The sequence below is a fragment of the Acomys russatus genome, chromosome 21 (genome assembly GCF_903995435.1).
Source record: "Acomys russatus chromosome 21, mAcoRus1.1, whole genome shotgun sequence".
Taxonomy (NCBI): Eukaryota; Metazoa; Chordata; class Mammalia; order Rodentia; family Muridae; genus Acomys; species Acomys russatus.
Genome location: NC_067157.1, coordinates 51,729,329 through 51,744,527, shown reverse-complemented (window position 1 = coordinate 51,744,527; position 15,199 = coordinate 51,729,329). Strand labels below are relative to the sequence as shown.

Genomic DNA, 15,199 nt, shown 5'->3' with positions numbered 1-15,199 from the left:
ACCAGCTTCCGGACAGGTTCCAGCAGGAAAGACATGGGGTCACTCCTAAATGAGGTCCCTGGGATTTTGATAGCATGATTCCAAGAAATGAGGCTGAGGCGAGTGGTCCTGCAGCCTACTAGTTGGGCTCCCAGCAGAGTGGGAGTGCTTTGGACCGACTGACTGACTGACTGACTGACTGCCTCAGACGCACGCTACAGAGGTGGATTTCAGGGCGAGGGAATGTGCCCAAGTTGCTTGCCCAGCATGTGTGAAGCCCTGTATAAACCAGGCATGGCAGGTCCCACAGTCCCAGGACTCATGTGAGCAAGGTGGGGGCAGGAGTACCAGAAATTTCAGACCATCCTCCATAATGCACCAGGTTTGAAACAAGCCTGGAATACTCTCAGATGGTCACAGTGATAACTATCTGATAATTTTGCATCACTGGTGCTCAGGGATGGGCTGGAGTTGGTTCTGAGAGCTGCCTTCTTCCTGTTTTCCAGGTCTCTGCACAGGAGGTTCGGAAAGAGAACCCCGTCCAGTTCAAATTCCGGGCCAAGTTCTACCCAGAGGATGTGGCTGAGGAGCTCATCCAGGACATCACGCAGAAGCTCTTCTTCCTCCAGGTCAAGGAGGGTATCCTTAGCGACGAGATCTACTGTCCTCCAGAGACGGCCGTGCTCCTGGGGTCCTATGCGGTTCAGGCCAAGTTCGGAGATTATAACAAGGAAATGCACAAGGCTGGCTACCTCAGCTCTGAGCGACTGATCCCTCAGAGGTGAGCCGAGGCTGGCCTGGGTGAGCATAGGCCCCTGCCCCAGGAGGAAGGAACAGGAGGTGTGAGGGAGCAGGGAGCTCTGTCGAGGTCGAGTGCTCCTTTAAGCTGGTGCTTTCCTGAGTGCTCCCTTTGGAATGTTCTGAGCCAGCAGGCTCCTAATGATTAACCAAGACACAGCAGGGGTACTGTGTCCCTTCCTCGTGAGTCTGATGAGCAGGCCCCTTTTCTGACTTGTCTGGTATACAGTAACCTGTATCTCACTAATGGTGACAAAAGAAAGAAAAAAGAAAAGAAAAAGACCCCCTTTGGAATAAAATGCCACTTAAAATAATTTTTAGAAACTTCCAGTGGGGTAGTGCTCATTGAAAGGCCAAATCTTCAGGTTTATGCTCGAGAAAGACAACCGGAAAGTAAAAACAAAAACTTACCCTAACTGTCTCATTCAGAACAGTAAAAGGCCAAACACACGTGGGAAGTGGCCTCTAGGGAGTCACGTCTCATAGCCCTTGAAGGTGACAATCCTACTTCTCTCTTCTTGAATCCCAGAGTCATGGACCAGCACAAGCTCAGCAGGGACCAGTGGGAGGACCGCATCCAGGTGTGGCACGCGGAGCACCGAGGGATGCTCAAGTGAGTGAGGTCTTTTCAGCTTGCCCTCTCATGGGACTCCGGGGAGCATTTCCAGAGAGGTCAGCTTTTGGTCTCCCGTGCTTGGTAAAGTCCAAGACAGAAAGTGAGGTTCCCTCAGGGAGAAGACAATTTGAGGTTTGTCTTTTAAACAAGGCCTGGTGTTCTCATTGGGGAAAGAAGCAGGTGCATTCAACGCCTAGCTCTAACCATCCCTGCAGAAGAAAGTCCAGGGGCCGGCACTCATTTGGCTGAGGGGAGCACTGGTCACCTGTGGAGTGGGGTTTTCTTCTGTCTCTTGTTGAAGAGTTGCCAGCTCACTTGCTTATTGAGGTCATCGCCTTCAACAGTCATCAGGATATGAGCATATGCTTTGGCTGAGAAGGGTGTTGACTCGTGATAGACAGGCATGGGCTTTACGGTGAAGAAAGACCCCAGTCCCTGCCTCTGGCCTTGTGCCCAGCCCTACTACTTTCTTGCAGTTTGGAACTCAGGGACTGTGTGCCACAGAGTCCTCGAGTAGGCCAGAAGTCTCTGAGAGCCCTTTGTGGGGCTCCCTAATTGCTCCGTGAGTGCAAGAAACAGAGTTACCCCTAGCAAGAGAATAAAAAAAAAAGTCTGTTTCCTTAGAAACCAGGGCAAATCAGTTGGCTCTTCCTGAATGTGTGGGGCAGGTGGGTTACAGGGTTTAGGATACCACAGGCTCCTGTCAGGGAGCTGCATACAGGCATCGCTCATCCTTTGGCTGCTGTTCCAGACCTTGCCTGCCTGTGCACCGTGCCTCCCACTCTACTCTGCCTGTACAGAGAGAGGCTCGAGTGTTTGGGTATGCGTGCTGCTAACCAGAATTCCTGTGTTTTCTTCCCATTAGGGACAGTGCTATGCTGGAATACCTGAAGATAGCCCAAGACCTGGAAATGTATGGGATCAACTATTTTGAGATCAAAAATAAGAAAGGAACAGACCTTTGGCTTGGAGTCGATGCCCTTGGACTAAACATTTATGAGAAAGATGACAAGTGAGTTGGAATTCATCACTGATTTTAGCCATGGAGTAGCAGGCCTGGGAAAACAGGCGAAGTGCCGTGTGTGTGTGTGTGTGTGTGTCTGTCTGTCTGTCTGTCTGTCTGTCTGTCTGTCTGTGTTGGACTGTGCGGAGCATCTTACAGGGTGATCTGCAAGTTAGCACTTTATATATCAAAGCTGTTCCACAGCACAAGGAGGGCCCAGAGTGAGATGACCTTAGGACTCTGAACCCTGTGAAGCAGAGAGAGAGGACTTTTCCCCCTCCACGAATGTCCCTAAGCTGTTGCCTAGCCAGGGTGGACTCCTGGCTCAAGGCTTGTGCTAATCCACCCAGGAATGTTGATAATGCCACCAGACACCCCAGGAGTCTGTAAGAGCCGCAGCAGCAGCCTGCATGTATGAACAATTAGCTAAATCCCCTGAGCCTGCAGAAGGTGTCTAATTGCTTCACAGCCATTACATTGTCAAGCAAGGTCTGTGAACCAAGTCACAGACAGAGCTGCCTGGCACTGGGAACCTCTTGTCAGCTGCAGGTTTTTGTCCTAGAGACACCTTCTTTCCACCAGGGAAAATCAGCTCGCTTCACCAAAGGTGAGCTGTTAAGAATGTCCCGGGGTCTCTGTCCAGTTTGTAGGTCTTATTTCTGAAACAGGCTGAGAGTCCTGAGATGTGGCTGAGCCCTGTGAAGTGTGTTAGAAAGTGATGCTCGCGCTGTCTCCTGTCAGCTCCTCATATCTCACTCACCCTGTCCCCATGGTCTCTGGAGTTACCTAGGAGAGTCATCCTGCTGGTCGTAACTGACACACACATGAAGAATCCAGCTAGTGTCCAGGAGTGGTGGCACGGGTCTTTAGTCCAGCACTCAGGAGCAGAGGCAGGCAGAGTTCTGTGAATTCAAGGCCAGGAAGGGCTACATAGTGAAACCCTGTCTAAAATATAAATAAATAATGTTATTTAGAACCGTTCAGAACACCCCAGGCACCCTGAACCCCTTGTAGAGCCCAGAAGGGAGCTACGGAGGGCTTGCTACCCGAGTGTGCATGGTGTGGCGTTGGTGGGGAAACTAAGGCAACCTGAATCACAGAGGCAGAGGCTCTCAGAGGCTCACAGTCCTTCCTCCATCTCTGATTGTGGAGTGGAGGCCTGTGAACCATCACCATGCCGAAAAGCCCAGCCTAGCATCAGAAAATCAGCACTGGGCCCAGGTCCTTGTGGAAATGCATGTGGGAAGCCCCCTCTGCCTTTTAACTCCATTTTTGAATGGCAGATTTTGTAACAAGCCCTGGCAAAGGCTGTCCAAACAGGTTTTCCCAGCTGTAAGAAATAGCCATAGGCAGGAACTTGCTGATGTCAGCCTGTAACCAGCCCAGCCCACAGAAATGTTGCTTTTTAAAAAAAAAAAAACAAAAAACAAAAACAAGTACATTTTAAACTGGGTCTTCCCCCTTGTCCCTCAGGCTCCCATTCAGCAGCTAACTGCAGTTCTCCCAGAGTCCTTCAGTCTTCTCTCTCCCCTGGTGACAGGTGGTAGCTCCACCCCCATCACCATACCTTCTAAAGGAAAAGCATGAAGTCAGTTAACAGGAGCACGGTTCTTTCCCATTTGCTGGAGACTGCTCTGGGCTCCCAGGGACCATAGCCCTAAGGGCCAGGGTATTGAATTGCATCCTTCGCCAGTAGAACTAATGGTGGGGGTTGGATTTTCTTGATACATTGTTAATAGGGGCAACCTGATACCCAAATAAACAGATGTATCTTTATCATAGCCTTTTTGAAATTAAACAGGCTCTGTCTGGGACGTGTCTCCTGGGGACGCCCTTCTCCTGGTATATGTCACAGCTCAATGGGAGCAAGGGTTCTGAAAACATTTGTTTCTCCCTTTTCTCTAACCCTTGGCTTGGAAGGAAGAGGGGGGGAGGTAAGCAAACATCCGTCCCCCTCCCCTTTCCCTCCCCCTCCTCCTCCTCCATGGGCATTATGCACAGAAGTCCAGTTGAGCTCCTGACACAAAAATAAACGAAACCTTAGACGTTTGCCAGCACGTTTACCCACTTAGTATAACCACTTTGGGCGTCACGGCACTATAAAGTAGCTGTGCAGGCAGTGCTGGCTCCGGGCTTCATGCCCTTAGATCAGTGGGTCCTGGGGGAGCTTGTGGCCTGGCTGGGGACTACACGCCATGCGCTTGGTCACTGAAGATGGCTTACTGGATGTAGTGCTTTCTGGCCTGGAGCCAGAAAGTATTTCACAGAAAGATGTGTCTTGTCCTGAATTATAGCATCTGTACTCATCCCAAGAAGTGAACACACACATCATTTACTGGGGCTCAGTAGATTTTGATATGAAACTTAAGGATAATAAAATAAAGTCTTGTGTTTTATTTGCTGAATTTTGACAAATATGCCTGAAAAAATTTCTCAAATTGTACCAAGACAGAATGCTTGTCATCTTCATAGCTGCAGATTTTGCTTTTTATTTTTTTAAGACAGAGTTTCTCTGTGTTATTTTGGCTGTCTTGGCCTCACTTTGTAGACCAGGCTGGCCTTGAACTCACAGCAATCCACCTGCCTCTGCCTCCCAAGTGCTGAGATTACAGGTGTGTACCACCATGCCCGGCTTTGACTTAATTTAAAAAAACTATTTGTCCTCAAAAAAGTTATTTCAGACTTAAGATTTTAAATAGTTCGAAGAATTCCCATACACCGTTATCCATCTTCCTCCATCTCTAACATCTACAGACCCAAGTGTGGCCATCAGAACGCTGGCGGTGGGTGATGCACAGTGCTGACAGTCTGTGGGCCTCCTTCCCACTTGTTCCACTGGTTTCTGCTTACAAAACTCAACCAGCGTCGGCATAGGGCGTAGCTGCCCCTAGGTCTGGACAGCGGGGGTCTTGGTCATTGCTGTTTTGGACTTCCCATTGGCTTTTGGAAAGGCTTCACCTTGCATTGCCTGAGGTTTGCTCACAGTCAGACTTGAGTTTTGCACTTTGGGTGAGCATCCTGTAAAAATGCCTCGGGGCCTCCCACAAAGCAACACGTGGTGTCAGTGGGTCGGTCCAGCCCCCAGCGGGTGCGTCAGTGGTAGCCAGGACCCTCCTGTCGTGTCTGCCCTTCTCATTATAGCTGGTAAACATATTTTAGGGCGATCCTGTGAGTTCACTGACATTGATTTTTACACTTTCAGCTATTGCTTCTAATGTCCATGGATGGAACTTAGGAATGGCCATGTCACAAATACGTTAACTAGAAGGAGCCAGCTGCTTTTCTCTGTATTCACTTCTCTGTGTTAGTATGAACTTGTGGGGGTTTGCTAGCATGGCATTTATTTTGTTACTGAGGTTGTTGGATATTCGGCTTGTAGGAGACCTTGGCATGGGTACCCGTGTCCTTTACAAGCAATTCCATGGTGCTGAGAGTGTCTGAGCATGCTCAGCAACCAGCCATCTCCACATACCTCTGGTTCCTGCTGGTGGAGAGTCAACATCTGCCTTCTCCATTTCCTCTCTTGCTCCAATTTGAGGGCCCTACAAGTAGCTCAGGCTACCCCAGAACTCACCACTCTCCTACCTCAGTTTCCCAAGTGCTGGGATTCTAGATGGGTACCGCCTTGCCTCCCCACCTAAGTGGTGACAGTTAAGGGCACTGACAGTGTAAGTCCCATGGCAGCCTTCTGGGTGGACAGTGCTCATGTTTTACGTGTGATCTCTTTTTTTAGACAGGGAGAGAAAAAGAGAACCCTTGTAGGCTTTCATTTTCCAGCTGGTTAAGAATTAAAGGAAGTTATCTAGCTCAGAAGTGAGTCACAACTCTCGTGCTTAGCCCTTGTTCCAATACTACAATTATGCTTATGAGCGGCTATGGATTGTTGCCCATGTGGGTTTTCAAAGTCGTTGGTCATGTTGGGCCCAGCCTTTGGAAAACAGACGCCTGCTGAGGTTGGAGGCCTGGCGTTTCTAGGTCAGAAACTAGAGAGACCTGTATGGACAGGAGCTGCAGAACAGAGCCTGGCCTCCTTGGAGTTTGAGAGTTGGAGACATTCATTGATTGACCTGGCTATGTGGCCATGTGACTGTGGGTTGAGTGGCTTGTCTCCTGGTTCTCAGCTCTTCTGTGACCAGCTCTTGCTCTTGGGGTCTCCGGGACGAATCCTCCAGGAGCAGCTGCCCTCCGCTGCTGTGCTTTGGTTTTTCCCTGTGAGGGGGGCACAGGCAGAAGATGGTGGCAGGCCATAGCTGTATTTCAAATGTTCTTAGATCTGTCCACAAAACCATGTTGCTGAAAGTTCTGTATCCCGTGGGTCATGGTGACGTGACAGGGCGCACTGCATTTGACTGTCATGATGTGTGGTAGCACTGGGTTAGAGAGTCGCGAAAAAAGAATCCATGTGCCAAAGGCCTCAGCGTGTGAACCAGCCCGCCCAGTGTCCTGCGTCCCTTCTGCAGTTGTGTTGTGGCTACTGTCCCTAGAAGCCCCCTGCTGTGCTTAGACGCTCTCTTGTGGCCTTCAAAGGCTGCTTTGTGGTTTTGACCCAGCGTTTGCTGCCAAGGCAAGATCCATTCTGCCCACTGATGTTAGGCGTTGAGTTCCACCTTAGCCCCCAGCCCAGCTGTGACCTGCTCAAAGTAGAGACCACAGCAAATGACTGGGTTTCTTCTTCCTTCTTTCTCTTTTTAAAAATTATTTTTATTTTAGGTGTGTGACAATGCCTAGGTGGTATATGCACACTTGGGTGTGGACACTCGTGTACAGAAGCCAGAGGATACTAGATGCCATGCTTGACCATGCTCCACTTTATTCCCTTGAGGCAGGGTCGATCTCTCATTGAGCCTGAAGCTAATCTGGCGGCCAGGGAAACTTGGCAGTCCTGTGGTCTCTGCACCATAGTTCTGGGTACAGGTGCTTTTCATATGAGTTCTCTGGCCTTCACACTTGCACAGACAACACTCTCACCTGCCGAGCCATCTTCCCGGCCCAGAACTGTAGTACTTGTGGTTTGAATTGTGTGTTTCAGACTCTGTCCTTGTTTCCTGTCTGCTATTAATTTCTGGTGAGGTGTTGGGAGAGTAGGGTGTGGGACACGGTTAAGCAAAACAGTGTGGCCTTGACATCTCTTAATGGAGAAGCCAGAATTCAGGCCAGCGTTGTAAAGGCATTGAGTCATAAGACCAAGGAGGGCTTTTGTGTAGTCCCTGAGCCACCTTGGACTAACACAGGGCAGCATCTAGCCAGCTGGGAGACAGAAGTTCAGAATCCGCCCCACCCCAGTCTACCTCATCGGTCAGCAGCTTCTCTGCAAGGAAGGCCCATATGGAGAACAAGGCATGTTTTCATAAAGCTAGGAATAACACAGTACTTACAACACTAAGCTGACCCATGTCAGAGAGGAAAGGAAAGGGACCTGCGTGGGAGGGGACGAGAAAATGTGTTGGCAACCCAGAACTCTTATGTTGACATAAAGTGGAGTTTTCAAGCTGTGAGACCACTCTGGGGCGAGTAGAAACTCTGTTGACATATCTGAAGGAAGAACTGGTTGGCTGATAAGGAACTAATGAAGTCAGCAGAACAAAAGGCGGGGGGGGGGGGGGCCTCTGGCTGTGTGAGAAGTCGGGTAGGAGGTGCCATGGAGAGTGTCAAATAGGACCAAAGTATTCCTCATCAGTTTATCGAAAGATGATTGGGTGGAGGGGGCGGTGTACCACAGCTGCCCAAAACTGAGAAAAACTAAAACGTGGCTGCACCAAAGTTACTGCTACAGCCATTTAGTTGAACTTGGGGTGGTAATGGCTGTTTAAACGTGGTATTTTTACTAATGCTTCTTGGACTTGCTTTGTATTTTAAGTTCAGAGATTTGCTAAGGTCCCGTGTGTGTGTGTGTGTGTGTGTGTGTGTGTGTGTGTGTGTGTGTGTGTGTGTGTGTGTGTGTGTGTGTGTGTTAACCAACTGCTGCTTTTCTTTTTATAACCTCAGGTTGACCCCAAAGATCGGCTTCCCTTGGAGTGAAATCAGGAACATCTCTTTCAACGACAAGAAGTTTGTCATTAAGCCCATCGACAAGAAGGCACCTGTAAGTTCAGGTGTAGCCGGGTCACTGCCTGCAAACTGGGCTTTCAGAGCACCCAGTTCCTAAGTGTCCCCATGGTCCTGAGAAGGCAGTGTTCCTCAGGCTTCCCTTTGATAGGAGCTCGGAGATCTTTGGCCCACGTGGCTGACCGCCGCCATGGGAAGTTGCTATGGAGACCAGATGGAGCTGTCCAAAACTAGATGTAATCTTAGTCTTCATACAGAGAGAAGGGCAGGTCTCGGTTCTCACTGACCTTGACAGAGCGATAATGAGCATTTCCCAAAAAACGACACCCTCCTGCCATGGCACACCCACTTGCCCAAGGCTCATGTGGGCAGCTGGCAGCCTACCAGGGATACCAACTTGTGGGTGGAGCTTGGGCCAGCATCACCTCAATAACTGCTTAGAGCATAGACAATGAGACTTTCAAGTCCAAAGGACCAGAATTTGGCTTCCTGTACTGCTTTGGGCTTACCAGTTAGGAAGCATTCCAAGTATTTGAGAGAACGGCGGGTCTCCGGGGCTTCCATTCTGCCTTTCTTCTCCTTCTGATGGGGTATCCCACGTTGCCCCTGTAGTCACTCTGATCCATCACATGACCTTCACTGAGGCACCGTACTCTGTCCACGTGGGAGGCAGAGTGTAACCTAAGAGCTGAAAGGATTTGAGTTTCATTCTGTCAGCATTTAAACTTTTAGCTGCTGTTAGCTCAGATTATCGAAGCTATAGACACAACCATAGTATGGTAGAAATGGCAAGAATATTGTTTTCTAGTTTTTGGTTTGCTTTTGTTTTTAAGTGTAATCTTTTAAAGAGCTTTCTCCACAATTAGACATTGAGAAAGACTTTGGGTCCCCGTGTCTTTTTTTTTTTTTTTTTTTTTTTTGGTTCCCCAGTCACAGTGGTAAGCTTAGAAAGACAAACTTAGGCTGTAGCCATGCCATGAGTGTCTACTAAGCCTCTTAAGGCTGAGGGCAGCTTAGAAATGGCAAACACTCTGGGTTAGCGCCAGTTACTTTCCCTGCACTTTTTGTGCGAGGCTATCAGAATTGTAAAGTCAGCAGGTCTCAGCTTGGCTTGTGAAAGTATTTTCTTTATTGAAATGTTTCCTGCTGTTTGTAAACTTGTGACTCCTCCACTCCTCGGGCACTCACATAGTTCTTTAAAATTAAACTGTGTTTATAGTACAGACTCGGGCTCCATGGTAACGGCTCCCATTAATAAGCAGCCCCACCAGCTGCGGGTCACAAGGAACCCACGTTCTGTGTGCAGTGGGGGGACATGGCTAGAAAAGCAAGCCCGTTCTGAAGTCTGAGTGGGTCGGTTTCTTCTCAGTGTGGTGCTAATACATTTTCAGAACTTTTTCTCTTTTTAATCCAGCTGACAGTAGAGGAGTCTTTAGGGCTATTGCAGAATCTGTGCGTGCATATAGCCATATATTTTAGCGTTTGGGAAGCCAAAGAATGCAAAAGCAGTCAAGGTTGATTGGATTAAATTAGTGCATACGTGTTCACTATCAGGCAGCCCAGTAGGAAGCTTTACCTACAGAAAAGGAGGCTGGGGAGATGGCGCAGTCAGCCAAGTGCTTACTCTACAAATGAGGCCCCGAGTCTGGTCCCCAGCACCTGCATATGTGGCAGGTGCAGTTGGAGGAGGCGTGTATAGCCCCAGTGCTGAGGGGAAGGTGGGATGGACACGGGCTGCTCTGAGGGGATGGCTGGCCAGCCAGTCCAGCAGAATTTCCGAGCTCCAGGTTCAAGGAGAAACGCCCCCACCCCCAAGAAATAAGGTAGAGAATGATACAGGGAGACATGGTGACATGGATACACCTCCCCCAACACACACACACACACACACACCTTGTATGCACCCCAGCAGCCTGGTGTTCCAGTTGCAGTTCTACATAGTCGGTGGGAAAACCGATAAAACCAGGCAAAGAGTAGGATTCTCATGGTGGTTCTAGCAGTACCTGTTAGGTGAAGAGTGAAGCCGAGTGAAGCCGGCTGAGGATAAGGAAGAGGGACACCCAAGTGTGGTGTGGGGGCAGCATTAGTCTGGGAGCTCAGAGGTGACAGAGGTGGCAGTGAGCAGGTGACCCTCCCATGCCCCTCCAGGGCTGCGGAGTGGCCATGCCCAGCCCCAATATTTTACTTTGGACACAAAAAAGCCGTAAGGTTGGACTTGATATAAACGACTGCAGAAACCTTGGGGGTGGCTGAGGGGTAGGATTTCTTACACAGTTCAGCCTTGAGTGAGGAACCCTGGGAATTTACAAAACTTCTCTAAAGGGCCAGGCCAGGAGGCAGTTTGGGGCCTCATTTTTTGACTTTTCTGTGGGATTTTTGATCTCATTTCCCTTTCAGTTAGATAAGGCAGGCTATGAAGGGCCAAGGCAGTCACCTCTCCCTTCAGAACCACCCCTACCATTGCTGTAGCAGCCAGGGAGAAAGAAGAGAGCTCTCTGCAGCTTCAGTGGCTTTTGAATTGTTAGAAGGGTCTGAACTCTGCTGAGCTGGTTGCTCAGGGCTGCCTTCTCGGGAGCGCCTCTGACAGACCACAGCTGGTGCTGGAATAGGCCTGTGGCCTCATGGGAGCTTCCTGGGAATGTGGCCCGGCTCATCTCCATTACCTGAGAGGAGGTGGCATGTCTTACCCCTTTTCTCTTGCTCTTCTTGGGCCTGCTGTTAGTTTTTAGGCCGCTGGTTGTCCATCAGTTAGAAAGTCCTTCCCTTCTCTGTCTTGCATTAAAATGCACTTTGGGGACTTAGACCCAGAAATCTTTAACTTGGAGTCATAAATGGCTTCTTTCAAAGGCATGGGAGAAATTCTCTCCCATCGAGCCACCAACCACTAACTCTCTGGAGTGTTTTCTAGTAGTTTCTGGGTCTGTCTTGCAGGCAGGGGTTGGAGGAACCCTGATTCTTGAATCTTTGTGATTGGTTTTGTTCTAAAGGGGAGTTGGTGCGTTTCTTTGCACATACTTATGAGTCACAATGGAACATTTTTGGGCCGTGTGCCTCTAAAGCCATAGCCAAGATTGTTTTTCTCTTATGTAATAAGAGATAGGTAGGTAATAAAAATTCCTCTTTCTCTTAGCTCTGTGGGCTCCTCCCTGGAAAACCCAGTGGCTTAATATCAGTCTGTGAAACCAGAGGGCAGCCCCACCCAGGAAGTTGAGGGTTCCGAGAGGCCTCACGTAGACAAGGGAACTGAACAGGCTACCCTTTGGTGTTCCGCTTGGCTCTTCCATCCTGCTGTCTGTGTGTGAGGTGGCTGTGGGTGAGATGCACACGGCTGTGTTTCCATCACCTTCCTTCCAGAAGGCTGGAGGAAGCCAGGGGGCATGTCTCCCCTTGTCACTTGCCCTCATCCTGGAGGGAGCAAGAAGTTAGGAGGCAGGGTTGTCTGTTGTCATGACCCTAAATCCGTGGAGTCACTGGTGCCAAAGTCTCTAAACACTAGGCTGCCCCCTCCTCTTTGAGAAGAAGCTGCCCGCAGTTGTGAGTACACAAGGCAGCCTGCACCAGTAGCCCCTGTGCATGGCAGCCAGTATTTACTGTCCTAGGTACTATTTGGATCTCTTATGAACATCTCTGATTCGGTCCTATGACATTTCCATTACACTGTCACCCCCATTCCACGACCGTGAGGCTGAGTGATGGAGTGGCTTGCTAGGGTTGTGGAACTCAACTTAGCGTGGTCATGTGCATTAATGGGCTGTCACCCAGCACTTATTTGTTAGCACCAGTACCTACTGATTTGGTCCTGGGAAGACAGATGAGTGGACAGCCCCAGGGAGTAGAATGACATGCTAGCACAGCGGCAGAACCCCTGGGAACCGGGGGCTGAACCCCAGGATACGGCAGGCACAGCAGCTGGGCTGAGATCACTGGGTTGGATTGTGACAATCACTCCCAGTGACAGGATACTCAAAGGTCTTGACAGTGCAGCTCAGGCGCTGGCGTGGTGGTGGGACTGGCATTGCAAGGCTGTGATGCATCCCTGGCCTAGGAATCTGGAGCAGTGGAGTGAATCAGGGAAGGGACTAGTCTGTAGCAGTGTGACAGATGACAGGCTTGGCAGGAGACAGGAAACTCAGAAGCTAACTAAGGTGGAGTGTACACTCAGGAACAGGAAAGGACGGGTAGTGACAGGCTGGGGGGCTGGAGAGGCAGACACCAGAATGTAGTAGTACATTACAGGTACAGTGCTAACCAGCTTTCTCAGTGCAGGAGAGGCATCTGGGTAGAGGAGTATAGGCTGAGATTTAGCACATACACACCCATGCTAGGCACAGCACACATAGAAACACACACACACACACACACACACACACACACACACACACACACACACACACACACACGGAGTGAACATTTCTGAACCCCTCCTCTGTCGCTTTTGGCCTTTTAGAGAAGTTGATGAACTCTGTGAGGTGTGGCCTTGGGAAAGAAGGCTGGTGAAAGAGCTGAGGCTAAGCCTACCCTGTTGTGTTTTGTAGGACTTTGTGTTCTACGCCCCCCGCCTGAGAATTAACAAGCGGATCCTGCAGCTTTGTATGGGGAACCATGAGCTGTACATGCGCCGCAGGAAGCCCGACACCATTGAGGTGCAGCAGATGAAGGCCCAGGCTCGCGAGGAGAAGCACCAGAAGCAACTGGAGCGGTGAGTGGCCGCGCCTGCCGCGGGGCCGTCTGCTGCGGGGCACAGCACCCACCAGTGACCCCGAGCAGTCACTGTGTAACCAAGTCTATAGGCCTCTGCGACCCCAGGCACGGACAGTTCCATCCTTAAGTCGCTGCTGTTAACAGCAGCACAGTTGGTATTGGGCTGGGACTGTCCCTGCGGACACTCCCTCCTGATTTGTCACAAAGCGTCCAGGCACAGGCTGGAGCGCCCCTTTGCTTGCAGTGGCAGGTCTGCGTGTCCTGTCTGCCTGAGCCTCACCCTTCCTACGTGTCTTCTCCCTCTGCCCCATACCAGCCAACAGCTGGAAACCGAGAAAAAGAGGAGAGAGACCGTGGAGAGAGAGAAGGAACAGATGCTCCGGGAGAAGGAGGAGCTCATGCTCCGCCTGCAGGACTATGAGCAGAAGACCAAGAGGGCCGAGAGAGGTCAGGAGCCTGCGCTGCCCGCCTGCCCTTCCCACCCCACCCCCACAGCCACTTGGGGGTTGGCTGTTCCCCAAGGGAGCCAGACAGGGTTTGGCTCACAGCCAAGGGGGAACTTGTTCAAGAGTGCAGTCTCTGTTTAGCACAGTCTCCCTAAGACAGAGTAGAGCCATGACAATGCCATCATTGAGGGTAGAAAGCAATCCTGTGCTGTGTGGCTTCCCCCTGCTCACTGAGAACGCTACCGGTTAGTGAGGGAGTTGCCACAGCCAGTTTGTGACACCTTTACCATACATCCCAGAGTCATGGGAGCAGCCCTGCTCTCTGAGGACACTTTAGAGGGGGAGATGCTGTTTACTGGAGCCTGAAACACACCAGCAGGCCATTCCTGTGTCCTGAGTCAGAGCCCAGGTGATGAGTGAGTCCTAAGGGTGTTCTGCCTTAGGGTGCCATTTGGGAGTATGGTACCAGTAGGGTGCGTCAGGGTCAGACCTGGCCCGGAAACAGAGCGTCTGACCAGCTGCTCTTTGGTGGTCTCTAACCACACTGAGGAGATTATCTTCGCAGCCCAGTGACTCAGCTCAGGACTCTTGTGAGACTGGCTTCCCCCCCCCTCCCACCCCTGTCTCCTTCAGCCCACTTTGGGTGGATCGGAAGGCTAAGGTTCATTTCATGCCTGGGGAGTCTGAGCAGCTCTGACTCCGTGTTCTTCTCCCTGCAGAGCTCTCCGAGCAGATTGAGAAGGCCCTTCAGCTGGAGGCAGAGAGGAAGCGGGCGCAGGAGGAGGCTGAGCGGCTGGAGGCCGACCGCGTGGCCGCGCTGCGGGCCAAGGAAGAGCTGGAAAGGCAGACTCAGGATCAGATGAAGAGCCAGGAGCAGCTGGTAGGGATTGCCTGGTTTCAGGATGCTGAATTATGGAGAGGTTGCTCCCAGGGCACCAAACAAGTGGCAGGGGTCCTTTCAGAACTTTCGGCTAGAGCTGTAAGCAGATCTGCTGCAGCCGCCGCTGGGAGTTGGGTGGGCTGGACTTGTCTGAATCCCAAAGTCAGGGAGATGGGTGTGGTTGCTCAGGGTCCCACAGAGAGAGACACAGGGAGATGCAGATAGGCGCCCCCCCACACACACACCATGAAGACCAGTGAGGCCTTTCATTCTTGTGGGTGAGTGTTGGTTCACCAAGGGGCTCTTGCCAGAAGCATTTACCACGCTCCTTCTAGGCTGCGGAGCTGGCAGAGTACACTGCCAAGATCGCCCTGCTGGAGGAGGCCCGGAGGCGCAAGGAGGACGAAGTGGAGGAGTGGCAGCACCGGGTGAGTCTGAACCCCAGAAATCACCCATGGCCATGTGCATCTTGGGGGAGAGGGGCATTTTTGAGGTGCTCAAGCTCAGCTGCAGGTCACATCACAAGTTCCTAGAAGCTCGTACAATCCTTTGCAGATGCCTTCTCTGTTAATGAGGTGGAAATCCCTAAAGGAATGGCCTTGACCCCGATCACAAGGTAGCAGAGGAACAAAAGCCACTTAGTCTGCCCCTCTGCTCCCACCCCCCACCCCACCCCCCACCGCGCTCTTCAGCCATCATCAAACACCCCTGACCGGAAACTAGTTTTGATT

The 15,199-nt window shown here is 50.9% G+C and overlaps 1 protein-coding gene across 1 annotated transcript in view; it reads left to right on the top strand.

Annotated features, from left to right (window-relative positions):
* Positions 1-15,199, top strand: part of Ezr (ezrin) — a 43,345-nt gene that overhangs the window by 26,071 nt on the left and 2,075 nt on the right. The window contains exons 4-11 of the mRNA XM_051164602.1: positions 486-760; positions 1,307-1,390; positions 2,259-2,405; positions 8,382-8,478; positions 12,977-13,140; positions 13,459-13,589; positions 14,308-14,468; positions 14,804-14,896. Of these exons, the coding sequence (XP_051020559.1) occupies positions 486-760; positions 1,307-1,390; positions 2,259-2,405; positions 8,382-8,478; positions 12,977-13,140; positions 13,459-13,589; positions 14,308-14,468; positions 14,804-14,896 (1,152 nt within the window). The remainder of the gene's footprint in view (positions 1-485; positions 761-1,306; positions 1,391-2,258; positions 2,406-8,381; positions 8,479-12,976; positions 13,141-13,458; positions 13,590-14,307; positions 14,469-14,803; positions 14,897-15,199) is intronic.